Below are 14877 nucleotides of genomic sequence, written 5' to 3'. Positions count from 1 at the left end.
AATATCTGATTTTATGTTAGCTCGTCTTTTCTTTTTCTCAAAGTGTTTAGTTCGTTTCGTTTGTATCTATTTATATTTTATTTATTTATTTATTTAAAGATATACTTACGTACATGTATATATATATCCATATAAATATACACTCATATACACATATACACGTACTCGCATGCACGGACACATACTCACATATATATGTTGTGTATCTTACAACTTCTTTCGTTCTTCAATTATTTTCTTGGTTGTTAAATAAAGACTACCAGCCTAAGTATTAATGTATGTATTATAGTTCTATAGGAATTAAGAAGGTTGGACTCTGGAGGAGATTGATTCGTTTCCTAGCACAATGCAGCATGGAGCATGGACACTCCCGCCCAAAGGGGCAGTTCTGGCCCTGTGATTTTACATCCCTCCATTTATTTGGTAGACCATTAGAGAAGGCAGTTTGAACTCATTGGTGTTCAATTCAGTTCTGACGTTATCCAACATGTTTATATGAGATGTTTTTAGTTTTACAGTGGTCATTTCATCGTCATCACTGCTTCGTCAACGTGCAGTTTTGTCGCGTCATCATTCGTAGTTTCATAGCGAAATCAGGCGGCGCCGGAGACAGTGTATATTGCACATTGTTGGAGAAAAGGAGGCTTCAATGTGACCGCTTTAGATTACAAATAAAATGGTTTGGGCAACGCCGTCTGCCAGTACATTGCTTGAATGTAAATAACATTACCATCAAGAGCGATGTTGAGAGCGATTGTCGTAGAATATCATTATTATACGTTCTTGGCGTTTTATTGCGGCATTTTGACCTCTCTTTTTACTCATTGCAGAGCAGCATGTATATAGTCATAGCAGTACCTCGAACATATGCACTCTCTTAAACACTCTTTCACAGCAAATCAAGGGCCATTTTGACCAATATGTGGAGCTAGCGACTCGGCAGAGACATTCGCGAAAGTTTCTCTAACTCTGGGTTTCTTGAAATTAAACAGAAACGTGTCGCTTCATAAAGCTTCATGCTTAGAAGCTTGAAGCAGCGCTTTATTGATTGTAAAATTGTGCATGTATTCGCGCAAAGGAATGCGACGCTTCCTCCATTCCGCGTAGTATTCGCAGGTTAGTTGATTTTCTCGCACATTCCGTTGATACACCTCTGAAATAAGAAGTCAGACATCCATCTTTAGACTCATAAAATTTCTAAAAGCTCTCTATGTTCTGTGTTTTTTGTTTTATTATTTTCAAATGACCTAAGTCTCCGAAGCGCCGTTTAGGTAAAAGAAAAAAAGTTTACATAGGTAAAATATTGTGCAGTTAAAATAGCACACCATCCGTATAAACAAATGTGCGCAAAGGGCTCACTATGCATAGTGCATTCTTTCTTGATTTTTTTCTTCAACATAATGAATTGTGTACTTGCAGACAAATCAAAACAGAGCTTTTGTTGAGCACTGGCTCGTTGAGTGCCGGTGTTTGCTTAATTGTATTGTTAACCCGCTGTAAATTCCTGCTCGCTGCTGTATTTCGTCACTAAGTAGTGCGGAACTGTGAAATAACCTGCGATGATAACTGCTCTCTCCAAAGAAACAAGCAGGCACACCTAATGAATATGCATTTCTACAGCACCACTTTTTGTGTCATTCTGTTGAAGAAATGTATGACGCATTCAGGCCATACTATGATAGATTCTGTCAGAGCTGTTAAAAATACTGCACTAAGTCTCAATGCCGCTCTCACAGGATGTGCCACGCTGTGCTACGAACACGTTAGCTACCGGGCACTTGGGTCGCATTGTCTGCAACACTTGTTAATAATGAGAAGTTCCCGTTACGCTCAACCCTAAAGGAAAGTAAGCAGAACTGAATATTCAGGTATTATTCATGTATACAGGTATTTCAGGTATGAATATTCAGGTATTTTTTATCAATAGTGTTTATTTCATTTTTGTGTTGCACCACGCGAACTTAAAAGTCCGGGTAGAGCAAGGACCGTGAGTTTATTTATAGACGTTTTTCTTGCCATTTGGGTGATTATGTCATAAACGGACATTAACTCCATAACAAACTGCATTGAGTGACTAATGTCCTCACTATAGGGATTTGAAAACTGTTCTCTCACCCTGTCCACAATACCTGTGGAATCTTTACCACAATGAAGGCCGTCGGGTGCGACTATCTTCTTTGGCGATTGGAATCCCGAACAGCAAAAGACAAAGCAAAGCTTTTCCTGCGGTGTCAAGTGAAATACATCATACGAAGTTAGGCGTGAACGTTGATAGGTGGCAAAAAAATACGATGCAATATTCAACGCCGGCCTTGACCCAAGAAAAATAATGCGATATAAGACCGTTCTTGTCGCCACATAGCTCGTCAACAAAAATAAAGCGTTGGTTCTTCTAAGAAAATAGCACACATATGTGTATCTGCTTGAAGTAGGTTCTGAAAGTGCACTACGAGAAATAGACACGTGATATCCTGGTAAGGATAAACAGCGGAAACTCGCGTTCAGTGCTTTCGGGTAGCATGAAACGCGAAACACTTTTGGGGAGTATGGCACACCATGGTATTCATGTTGCGTTAGGCAGCCCTGCGGTAAGGATGTTGTACGATTTCGTAAATTATTAATAAAATAAAATTATATTTTTATAATTTTAAAAAAGTTTATTGCTTTAATAAATTTTATATAAAATTTTGTTATATAAAATAAATTATAAAATTACAATTTTATATTGTTTTAATTTAGCATTATTGTTTCAGTTGCGAAGAAAACAAATTGGTGTGGCGAAGGCGTAGGCTGCTCACTCAAAGTCGTAGACCCTCTTTCCCTCCGTTGCTACAGACAAATGTGGGCCACTCGAATCAGGCGACGTGGTGCTGTCACGGTAAACTTCCAGTGTATGTGTATTCACCGAACGGGGCCAAAGCCAGAAAGATGGCCCCTACGCAATGATGTTCAACGGATAAAAATAATTTTAAAAATCGGCTATTTCCTAGTACTGTATATACGTCAGACAATGTTCTTTTCCGTGGAAACTTCATTTTTAGAAAACCCAGAACACGCATTTATTTAAAGAGATTGTTAAATGCTAGAGTAGCACTAAACATATAGTAATAGTAGCCATGATTAATGATAATTTGTGCTGCATTCGTGATATACATATACAATTTGGACCGTATACCTTCGGAATATTCTTCGTACTGTTGAAGTCAATGCATTCAATCAATAAATATGGTTACGCGAAGGCCGAGACAGTAAGACGAGCAACTATTTACAGGCTATAGTTACAACAGCGGTTGCAGCGCTGACCGGTTAGATTCACAGCGCGAACCCAGTTCGTTCGACCTTCTTTTTTTTTGAGCGATAGTACCCACGCACCTGGTTCAAACAATCAAATACCACACGTGTGTAGCACAATTCCCCAGCGGCTGAAGCGACGTGCTGGAGCGTCTAAATGTCATTACTCGGAGGGTGATGCTGCTTCACTGGATTGGGAAGCAGATGGGGCGTTATGGGATATCCCGTAGGTAACGGAATCACGGCATGAAGCACTCGGTATAGGCCTGCGTAACATTACAGTGCTTCTTTTGACAGGCCTGCCTGACGCGCCAGGGACCATAGAAGCACCAAAGAACCAGACGGGAAGTGCACGTCTCAGTGTAGGTGGTCGTACAAATGCCTTTGACTCTATTGGAATTTAAGATGGCGGTCAGGGGCAATTTCCCTTGCGTGGGCACAGCGGGTGATGGCGTCAAGTGCATATTGACTGGTCAGTGCATCGGGAGCAGGGAGGGTTGTGTCGAGGTGCAGTGCTCGATCTCGGCGGAACACAAGAAAAGAAAAAAAATGGGGAATAACCAGCTGTGTCGTGGCGCGAGGAATCATAAGCAAATGTGACAAACGGTAGAGTCAGGTCCCAGTCAATGTGGTCTAAAGAGACATATTTTGTGAGCATTCCTGTGAGAGTGCGATTGAGACTCTCCGTGAGGCCATTTGTTTGCGGATGGTACGATGTAGATAGCTCGTACCTCGTGGCACATGACTGCAGGACTTCCGCGATAACTTTTGAAAGGAATGTCTGGCCACGGTATGTGAGAAATTGTCGCGGAGCTCCATGTAATAAATTCACCTGGCGTGCAAGAAAATCGGCGACATATGTGGCGCACATTGTAGGGAGCGCTCGGGTGGCGTAGCACCTGGCCTAATCCGCAGCCACAGCGATCCACCAGTCCCCAGAGGTAGAAAAAGAAAAAGGGCCCAGCAAGTCCAAACCAAACTAAAAGAATGATTCCGCGGGAATGTCGAGTGGTTCAAGGCACCCAGCAGAAAGCGTCGATGGTGTCTTGCTTCGCTGGCTTATCTCACACGCAGCTATGTATCTTTGAACGGAGTGAGCAAGCTCTGGCCAAAAGAAGCATTGGCAGATCCGGTCGTAGGTACGCGAAACACCCAGGAGACCAGAAGTGAGAAGGTCGTGAATTTCGTGGAGAACACCGGAGCGGAGGTGGTTAGGGATGACAAGGAATAATGCAGGGCCGTCAGGGTGAACGTTGTTGCGGTAGAGTACGCCATCCTGAAGCGTGGATAAGTGAAGGGACCTATCGGCAAGTGACGATTCAAGGCGGTGAATGATGATACGCAAGGATAGGTCACGGCGCTGCTCGTCGGCGACGTTGAGTAGTCAGAAAACAGAGAGAACACATGTGTCGGCGTCAGTATCAGACGCAGAGGTTGCGTCTTCAACAGGGTAGCGATAGAGGTAATCTGCGTCCTGGTGTTGGCGTACAGACTTGTAAGTACCTGTGAAGGGATATTCTTGTAGTCGGAGGGCCCAACAACCGAGGCGGCCAGTAGGATCCCTGAGAGACGAAAGCCAACACAGTGCATGATGGTCGGTGATTACTGAGAAGGGCTTGCCATACATATATGAGCGGAATTTGAAACAGCCCCGACAAGAGCAAGGCATTCGCGCTTGGTAATCGAATAGTTGCGCTCTGCAGTTGTCAGGGGCCGGCTTGCGTAGGCTATAACGTGTTCGAGTCCGTGTTGGCGTTGCGATAATACGGCGCCGATCCCATAACCAATGGCATCGGATCGGACCTCTGTAGGTGTGGACGGCTCAATGTGGGCCTAGGCCAGTGGATTGGTGAGAATCGTGATAAGGCATGAAAGTGCGGTAGCCTGAGGGTAACCCACGGAAAAGGCATGTCTTCCTTAAGAAGTTCAGTGAGTGGTCGAGCCATTGCTGCGAAATATTTCATGAACCATCGGAAATAAGAACAGAGCTCCACAAAACTCCGGATGTCTTTGACAAGCTGAGGTGAAGGAAAAGCCTTTACTGCTTGAACCTAATCCGGGTCGGGTTGTACTCCGGAAGTATCGATGAGATGGCCTAGCACTGTAATCTCTCGGCGCCCGAAGTGGCATTTCGATGAGTTTATTTGGAGCCCAGCCTTGAGTAAAACGTCATGGATAGCTGCGACATGCTCAAGGTGCGTCTCAAATGTAGGAGAAAACACAAGGACGTTGTCGTGGTAACAAAGGCAAGTTGCCCATTTGAAACCTTGAAGCAGAGAGCCGATCATCCGTTCGAACGTGGCGGCGACATTGCATAAACCGAACGGCATGACCTTGAATTGGTAGAGGCCATCTGGAGTGACGAAACGGTATTTTCTTGGTCAGGCTTATCGACAGAAATCTGCCAATAACCAGATCGAAGGTCGATGGACGAAAAGTATTTGGCACCGTGAAGACAATTAGGAGCGTCGTCGATTCGTGGTAAAGGGTAAACGTCCTTTTAAGTATTTCGGTTTAGGTGGCGGTAATCAACGCAGAAACGCCACGTGCCATCTTTCTTTTCGATGAGCACGACCAGCGACACCCAAGGACTAGACGAGGGCTCAACAATACCTCTGGCGAGCATCTTGTTTACTTCCTGCCGAATAACTTGCCTCTCTGACGGGGACACGCGATACGGTCGGCGGTGAATGGGAACAGCGTCACCAGTATTTATCCAATGCTTAACAAGGGACGTCTGACCAAGTGGTCGATTGTCACTGTCAAATATGTCGTGGTAGGAAAGCAAAAGGCGATATAGGGCGGCTACTTGGTCAGGTGGAGGTCCGGAGCGACCATGGGATGTAGTGGGCCATTGAGATTGAAGGTATTGTTCGGGCAATCAGGAGGATCTGGAGATGCGTCGACTGCAAAAGAAGTGTCGTGGTCGTCTGTCACTAACCACAGCGCGCGCACCGCTATGCCTTCAGGTAACACTTGCTTCGTCAAGCCAAAATTGATAACGCGTATACACATCCGATTAGTGGCAAGGGATAAGACGGCGTGTGGCACAGAGATGTCGCGAGCCCGGAAGACATCACGAATAGGTACGACGGCATAGTCGCCATCAGGCACGGTTGCCGTTGAGGCCAATTCGACGGAGGTTAGGGCTTTTGGAGGTAAGCGAACAAACGCTGTAGTGCAGAGTCTGTTCGGTTGTGCGGGACAAATGTTTGAAAGAAGAGGAAGCCCGAGGCACAGCGTAGCGGTGGAACAGTCGATGAGGGCAGAATGCTTCGTCAGAAAGTCGAGCCCGAAGATTAGGTCATGAGGGAAACTGGTCAGCACGGTGAAGAGGACAGCAACTTAGCGGCCACCAATTTCTTTGCGAGCAGTGCACATACCCCTGACAGCAACAGTGGTGCCATTGGCGACGCGTACCGCTCGAGTGATGGCAAGCGTAAGAACGTTTTTCAGGCGACGACGTAGGCTAGCGCTCATTACGGAGACTTGGGCTCCGGTATCAATTAATGCCGTCAACGGAACACCATCTACGCCTACTTCAATTAGCTTACCACCAGTGTACAGTCGACGACTGGACACGGGTGGTAAGCTCTTTTCGTGCAGCCTGTTCGTGACCTCACGGGTTGTCAAATAGGTCACGAAGCCTCTCTTTGAAAATGTCCCAGCTGGAGAGCTCGATTTCTTGGGTGCGAAATCAGACAAGCGGTGTCCCGTCCAGACAAAGGTCACATTGGCAAGCATGATGGTAGGTTCGCAGTGGTGGCTTTGGCTAACAGGCTCATATATGCTGAGCCAGTCGTCGACGTCAACGTCATTTTGAGCGGAGGGTGACCCAGGATCACGGAGACTCGGAAGCGTAACGTACGTTGTGGTTAGCGCCGCAGGTGTAGTGGCGACGGGGTCGTTCCATCGGAAGCCATGGCTAACAAGGCGACGGTGTGGCCGCTTCGGAGCTCTGTGGCGAGCACATGGAACGGTCCACCTCCACCACAATGTTACGGGAAGGACAAGTCACTAAGACGAGCAACTGTTTACAGGTTATAATTACAGCACTGACCGGTTAGATTCACAGCGCGAGCCCACTTCGTTCTTCCTTCTCTTTTCTCGCGTGATGGCGCCCACGCACCTCGTTCAAACAATCTAATACCACACGCGTGTGGCAGTATCAAGATGGTTCATTGAATTGTTACAGTAAACACTTGGCATGAAGCCACGTCCTCAGGCACGTGAATCGCCCTAGTGAATTCTGACCATATTGATTCTGGTGCTCAAGTTTTGATTCCTTTATCAGTCAAACAATCGGCTGAAGAACACAGGAAAGCTTTTGTTCGGGCTAGTTGGTGAGCCAAACTTAAACTATTTCATTTGCAGAATTTACCAAAAGCACAATGGCTCGGCCCTTTCATGTTCGTTTATGATTTTTGTAAATTCTGCACTAAAACCGTATTAAGTATCAAGAGCAAAGCTAACTGATGATTTTTAATGGGCCTTAATACAAAGGTAAGTGAAAATCTTTGTGTTTATTACTTCTTCAAGCGCAACCTTCGTATGTCAACACCTTCCAACACCTTCGTAATTGCTCAGGCCAGTTGTTCGTGTGGCGAAAAATTTTCCATAAGTTTTCTCGAGCGAAATCAGCAGCATTCAAGCGTTTTTTCTCCAAGGACGCTTGCGCTGGGCCATTTTTGAGCGCAGTAGTCTAGAAACTACCGAATGAACAATCCACTTGCTCTGTTTCTACTTACAGCCCGTATTTTGTGCTTCAAAGTCACACAATGCCTGCTAGTCTCCAGTTGATGGAGTTGGTTTTCCGTGTGATATTGTGCTTTAGGCACAAATAACTCTTTGTCTCCGCTATCCGCAGACTCCACTTGGACTCCCCTAAAGTCTCTCTGAACTCCCGCTCATGCTCGTAATCTCCTAGCGTCTCTGCTTACTGTTCGAGCATGTTTTGGACAGTAGACTCTAAATAAATCAAGCCTTAAAGGACCGGCGGAATATGCTTCGTACGCTGCTGTATAGACGTGCCATACATCCTCCTGAAACTTTTAAATATGTCAAGCGTCTGCAGCAGCTAGCTATTGCAGTGGTTTGGACGTTGTCGATGCCTACTCGAATGTCTAAGCTTCACCAGTTTTAATTTCGAACGAGGAACCCAGAGCGCATGAAACGAAAAGCATATATTCTAATGTTCCTGTCGATTGCCGAGAAATACTTTGTTGTGCAGCGGAATACACACCATTACACGGCATCCTGTAAGGCATCCGAAATTTCAGTTCTCCTTATTTTGGTCGTCTAAAAAATTTAATTATAGGGTTTTACGTGCCAAAACCACTTTCTCATCATGAGGCACGGCGTAGTGGAGGACTCCGGAAATTTCGACCACCTGGGGTTCCTTAACGTGCACCTAACTCTAAGTACACAGGTGTTTGTGCATTTCGCCCCCATCAAAATGTGGCCGCCGTGGCCGGGATTCGGTCTCGCGACCTTGTGCTCAGGTGCCTCACACCCTAGCCACTGAGAAACCACGGCGGATTATTAAGTGGTAGCGCCGCGAAGGTGTTCCTGTCGGCGCATGCTACATATATAAAATCTAAAATTTGCGCATGTTTAAACCTTACCACCACTTGTTAAGAATGGCTTTCCAGATAGAAGACAAATGTCACAAAATCTATATTTCCGATGATGCCTCTTTTTGATAAAATCAATAAGAGCTTGCTTCCATGGTCTTGTTTATAGAGTGTTAAAAGAATTTGGTTTCCGAATAACGAACGTTTTCATTTAAAATTAATAATTCAGGCTGTTGTCTAGCACAGACGACAAATCCGCTTGAGCTATTTCTGCTTTGCGAAATTCTACAGGGTTTTGGTAGCGGTACACGCTGGAGAGGGAAGGGGGTTGATCCTTGTGGCGGCGCCACTGTAGCCTTCAGCGCAGTTGAGGAAGACCACTGCTCGTGACGATGCACTGTGAGGTAAAGAGCACGCTTGTTTATTCGGCATGAGAGAGCGCATTCAAAACTTGCGGTAATCATCAGAGTCATGACTTGTCGGTTTCAATAACTTCTGGCCACCACTGATCTCTCTTTACGTCACCTCTGCAAATTCGTGTTCAGGGCAGCACAATGTTATTTACTTAATCACTGTGCTCGGCCGTATCACGTGGCAAACATTGCAGTGGCATGGCTAATAAGATCATGCATGCGCCGTAAATAACGGTATTATAATGTTCATTCACTGTGAGTCTCATTCCATCTGACCTCGCAGCTTAATGTACCAGGATTGTGCGATACACTCGCGTCCGCAGCACGAAAATATTTATTGGAGCTCAATCAGCAAATTATCCTATAGTTCTCGGGCACAACACTACTTAAAGCTGACCAGGCCACCAAGACCTGGAAAACGCAACTTCAATAAATAACATAATAAGGTGATTCGATATCATTTAGCCTAAGTCACATCGCATAATTGTTGTAAACATCGGCAGTTACACACTGTAAGTGAAGACGCAAAGACAGTTGTGCTTACCTCGTCTGGTATGCATGCTAGGCTGCCCATTTCCAATGCCTGAAAGTAAAGAAGCGCGAAAAATAGAAGATCCAAAAAGGAAGCACTGAAAAGTTACCTTCATTCCATCGTTAACGAATTGTGGTATACTATCAATGAGCACGTCAATGCTCAGCTGCAGTGGTGTAGCTTCCAAGTAAGGTTAAGATGGCCCCCAAATTTATAGTTTCATCTTAACTTCAAGTTGGGTACATCGCTAATCCTCCTATAGTCGGTCGCGTTCAAATTTTTACAGAGGGGATCAATTACAGAACCAAAGACCCAACGTGGTTTGTTAATGGCTGTGGTCTTGAGCTGCTATGCACGAGGTCGCTAGATCAAATCCCGCTCATAGCGATGGCATTTCAATGAGGCCTAAATGCGAAAACACCAATGTAGTTAGATTTATGTGCAAGTTAGAGAATCCCTGGTGGTCCAAATTATGCTATAATCCCTCATTATGGCGTCCTCCCTCATAATGAGATCGTGGTTTTGGCACGTAAAATCACTTAATTTTATTTTGATTTACGTGCTCAAAGCATATACGTTGGAAAATATGAGCTGCAGGCATTATGCAACAGCTTAAATAATCGGTTCGACGTCAGTTATAGCAAACGAGTTCAACTTCCAGACACTGCTATAGTCCGTTAAATAAATGTGCTTCAGTTCCAATACATCGCGCTAAAACTGAACATAATGCACATTATCTACAGCTGGTATAACACACACGTTTGTAATGCGAATAACTATTGTCATTGCCATTGCAGCCATGCCAAAATAGGTTACACAAATAAATATTGCTACGTTACATTGGTGGACGGGTAAAAGAAGACAAGGACGTTAGTTTCAATTCTGGCGGCTCCCTCAGCTAAGCATTCCGCTACCATCGTTCGTCCTCGCATTTGTAAATTAACGCGTTTCACCGTAACACCACTGGCGGAGCTGCGAGACACCGCAGTGGAAAGCCGAAGAACGACAGCGGAAGCACAATCTCTGGAGCTTCGCCGAAGTCGCCGACTCGCCGGGCCACCAACTTCAGCTATCAGCCCTGAACATGAAAAAACCGCATGAAAGACGGCCGCATATTGCGCAAGGTCGAAACTTGTGCGCAGTGAAGCTGACCGCAGCTACACCGCAAAAGTGCAAGAGTGCATTGCGGTCGTCTTCGCTGCGCACAATTTGCGTCCATGAATAATGTCAAGAGGTCATGACAATATCTTGTACTTTATTGTAATTTAATTTGCACAACACTTATTCTATGCTTTCTAGAAAAAAGTATGAGTGCCTTCTTTTTTTGTAGCTCTAAAATGTAAGGCTGAGCAATTGTCAACTAACCTGTTAGCAGTAAGCGACTGCTGCCTGTAAGTGTTTCTAACAGCAAAATTATCATCATTATTATCATCACCAGCCGATTTTATGTCCACTGCAGGACGAAGGCCTCTCCCTCCGATCTCCAATTACCCCTGTCCTGCGCCATCCGATTCCAACTAGCACCCGCAAATTTCCTAAATTTGTCGCACCACCTAGTCTTCTGTTGTCCTCTATTGCGCTTCCCTTCTCATGGTACCCCTTCTGTCACCCTAATTGTCCACCGGCTATCTAGTTTGCGCACTACATGACATCCCAGCGCCATTTTTTTCTCCTAATGTCGATTAGAATATCGTCTATACCCATTTGCGCTCTGATTCAAACCGTTATATTTCGGTCTCTTAAAGTTATGTCTAGCATTTTTCCTTCCATCGCTCCTTGGGCCGTTCTTAAATTGTTCTTAAATTGTTTGATGAACTATTTAAAAAGAAATCTCGGGTCTCTTTTATTTCTGTGAGGTAATCATTCACAACGGAGAGCTAATAATACGACAGAGAGAGAGAGACAGAGAGAGAGTAAGCGTCAGTACAGAGTGGGTACGCTCTTTTAGCAACCAAGTTACACATGAGATTTCTGTATTGTCCTTTCTATTTTGACATTGGCATTTATAGGCTTCCGTCAAGCTTAAAAGGGCATGCATGAAAGAGTTCCGTAATTCGTGTAACCGCCAAATGCTTACATCACAGTGTACAGAGCTCAACGCGGTACAGTACGACGTTCTTGAAATAGGGGGCGGCAACGGAAGATCCTTTGCTTTACTTGAGGAAGTTCTTTTTTCCAAGCATGTCAGCTTCCTGCAAGGAAAATATTCAATAATATACTTTCATTTCAGCAACATGATTGGCGGCTGATTGTGTGCCATGGGCAATACCCACAACATGGGACTTTCGAAAGACGTATCAAGCAAAAAAAAAAGAAAGAAAGGAAGAAAAGAAATCATTACCTTGGTTTTGCTAAAGAATATATGTAATTCATGGGTACATTAGGTGCAACTAGTTTTCTGAGGGATATTTATGGTAGACCTCATTCGAGGCCATTTTCAAGATGAAGTTAATCAGCTTTTATGCGTGAAGCAAGTTTCCAATAATAATAGTTAGGTATGACACAGGATGCTATTAAACTAGCGAATAATATTTGCCTGGTTCACACTTCTTTTTGTATACTATTCGCTCTGCTGACGGTGGTTGTTTAGCAATCTGGTTAGCATTAAGCAATAATGTACGGTACACAAATCTGCGAAATTAAGTGTCTTCCGGAACGTATGCACTTTATTTTGCTAACACTGGTCCACCCCACCTCCCCCCGCAAAAACACATAAGCAGATTTCAAAAGCGCTTCCTTTGTAAGCAGACATATGGAATAGGCTGTATAAGGCAAAGAGAGATCCATTGAGACCGGAAATAAAAGCGCGTGAACCAGAGGAGAGGATTCTTATTTGCGACGCTAAACTGGTGGAGGCGTAAGCGGGAAAAAGAATGCAAGGATGCGATGCATAGTACTATTGCTGACTGCGCTAGTTGGCAATCCATACTAAACGTGAAGAGCGCAACAGCAACAAATTGATGAGAACCATAAAAGGGATCTATCGCTTTAATTTATTTGTGAAAATCCCACTAGCGACCAGCCAACCGATTACACGGACAATACGAAACCATCACAGTGTAGGCAAAGGAAACTTCGATTCAAGATCATGCGCTCACATGGCGTGGAAGGATTTCTCAGTGTAAGTGGGTGGCTGGTGGTGCGGCTACCCTCACTGTATATTAGTGCTGGTGCCTGATCAAATAATGTGAAGGACAAAGAAAAACTCCTGCCAGCATGTACAGAGAGAACCAAACAAGGAATCGTACTCATAATTCCATACATTTATTGAGTATCACCTAGCCTTCTCAAAGTAGCACTTTGACTGGATGCGGTGGTTGTATTTTCCGCTCCCCTGAAGCATGGCGTGACTGTGCAAGTTCATTTATCTGTGCTCCAGAAACTATTTAGTTGTACTGAGAACCATTCAGAAACTACTGTTCACAGTTATACAGGGGTAATTCAACAATTGCTGTTTTGTCTGAAAGCGTATATATTGAGCAAAGAAGTCGTTGGCTCAATCGTCATCTGAGGGAACGCTGTAGTAATGCTGAGTAACAAAACCAACAAACATCTCGCCGCCCACTTTTATTGAAAATGTTATAGGTGTGCTCTTGTAGATCACACCTATAACAATGCAATCAATATCAAATGACTATTATTTATTCGAATTTTGAAGAAAAGGAAAAGTTACAACAGCGGAGATTCCAGAGGGCTCACAGAAAATGAACTTCACTGTTGAGATGGCACGAGAATGCAATTCACATGTATGAGTGTGAAACATATGAGTACATTAGACGACACTGCTTTCAAACAAACCCGTTTGAACTTTTGACTGCGGGTTTTTTTCCATTCTTTTGTCAACGTATGTTAAGGAAGTTTACACGCTTCCAATGCTCAATCCACTCGCCCAACTAGCTGTGGCATTGCTCCTTACCTGCCCATCACAAGTGATAAATGTATGTAGAAATAACGTATTTGTTGAAATCATGGGATATATTCTGCAGCTATTAGTTGTGAAATTATTGAACAAGTAAAGTGACTATATACTATTCATCCCTGTTGGGGTATGTATACGGTATTTCTTTTAGAACAAGTTTCCCGTTCTTACATGGATGGTGTATGTTACTGGCATCAAATCAATTTATTTACACTAATGGTAAAAAAGTGCATGTAAATAATTTGCATACTTAGCCTTCCCGGCTTGAAATTGGGCGCACAAAATAATGCGGTAGTTACGGTAGCGAAACAACTCTACATTGTATATCAATTTTGTCTACAGCAAAGTTATACAATGTTCGCATAGAAAAATGAAACTTAAGGCACACAAGAATTTATACAATATTTATATAAGTAAAAAAAGATATCTAAAAAGATAATCAATAGCTTTCAATGGACTCACGGTTTCATCACTTCCTAATAACGTTTTGGTATCGGCAATTAAAACATGACCTATCTACGTTTGCAGGTACTTTGTAGGCAGCAGAACAGACAATAGTTCTTTTACCGTAAGCATTCTTAACCATTGAAAGGCTTAATTGGCAGTGGACAAAAAATCTTGTTCAATGAGGTGGATACGCAAAAGCAGACGAAGGAAGTGGTGTGTTTTAATTTATCGTGTATGAGCAAACAAGCCAATTTGTAAGGCCTCATAACAAAGAATGGTGTATAATTTAGACGATCAAAGTGTGGAGCGGATCTATCCGTGAATCTGCTATGTGCAAATAAACGAATGTTTTTTTTTTCAGTATTTCCGCGGGGATGAGAGTAGAATAGTTCGTTTAAATACGTGTTATATGTTGGTTACCATGATTCTACACAGTAAATCATGTGGCTGGGGAAAAGGCAGTAATATAGAGTTTCTAGTGCACGAATTGGAAAGGACTTTCGAGCTTTTATTTGGACAAAACAAGCTCGTGGTAATTTAATGTTTACTTGTGTTATACGAGGATGAAAGATAAAGGTAGCGTGATCAAAAGACTGAAGAGAAGAAGGCTCTTTTTTTGTCCTGTATTTTAATCGCGCTGCCGTATACCTGTTCAAGATGTGTTACCAAGAAGCCCTCATTGCAACCCTGAAGAAATAAACA

General features: G+C 43.8%; 1 protein-coding gene across 1 annotated transcript in view; it reads right to left on the bottom strand.

Annotated features, from left to right (window-relative positions):
• Positions 1-997: 997 nt before the first annotated feature.
• Positions 998-14877, bottom strand: part of LOC126534457 (A disintegrin and metalloproteinase with thrombospondin motifs 13-like) — an 86477-nt gene continuing 72597 nt past the window's right edge. Inside the window, exons 8-11 of the mRNA XM_055072916.2 lie at positions 11887-12001; positions 9822-9860; positions 2116-2223; positions 998-1153 (exon numbers count right to left, since the gene is read on the bottom strand). Coding sequence (XP_054928891.2) covers positions 1118-1153; positions 2116-2223; positions 9822-9860; positions 11887-12001 — 298 coding nt within the window. The 3' untranslated portion in view covers positions 998-1117. The remainder of the gene's footprint in view (positions 1154-2115; positions 2224-9821; positions 9861-11886; positions 12002-14877) is intronic.

The sequence above is a fragment of the Dermacentor andersoni genome, chromosome 7, assembly GCF_023375885.2.
Source record: "Dermacentor andersoni chromosome 7, qqDerAnde1_hic_scaffold, whole genome shotgun sequence".
Taxonomy (NCBI): Eukaryota; Metazoa; Arthropoda; class Arachnida; order Ixodida; family Ixodidae; genus Dermacentor; species Dermacentor andersoni.
The sequence above is the reverse complement of the archived record's forward strand: the minus strand, read 5'-3'. Positions and strand labels throughout refer to the sequence as shown.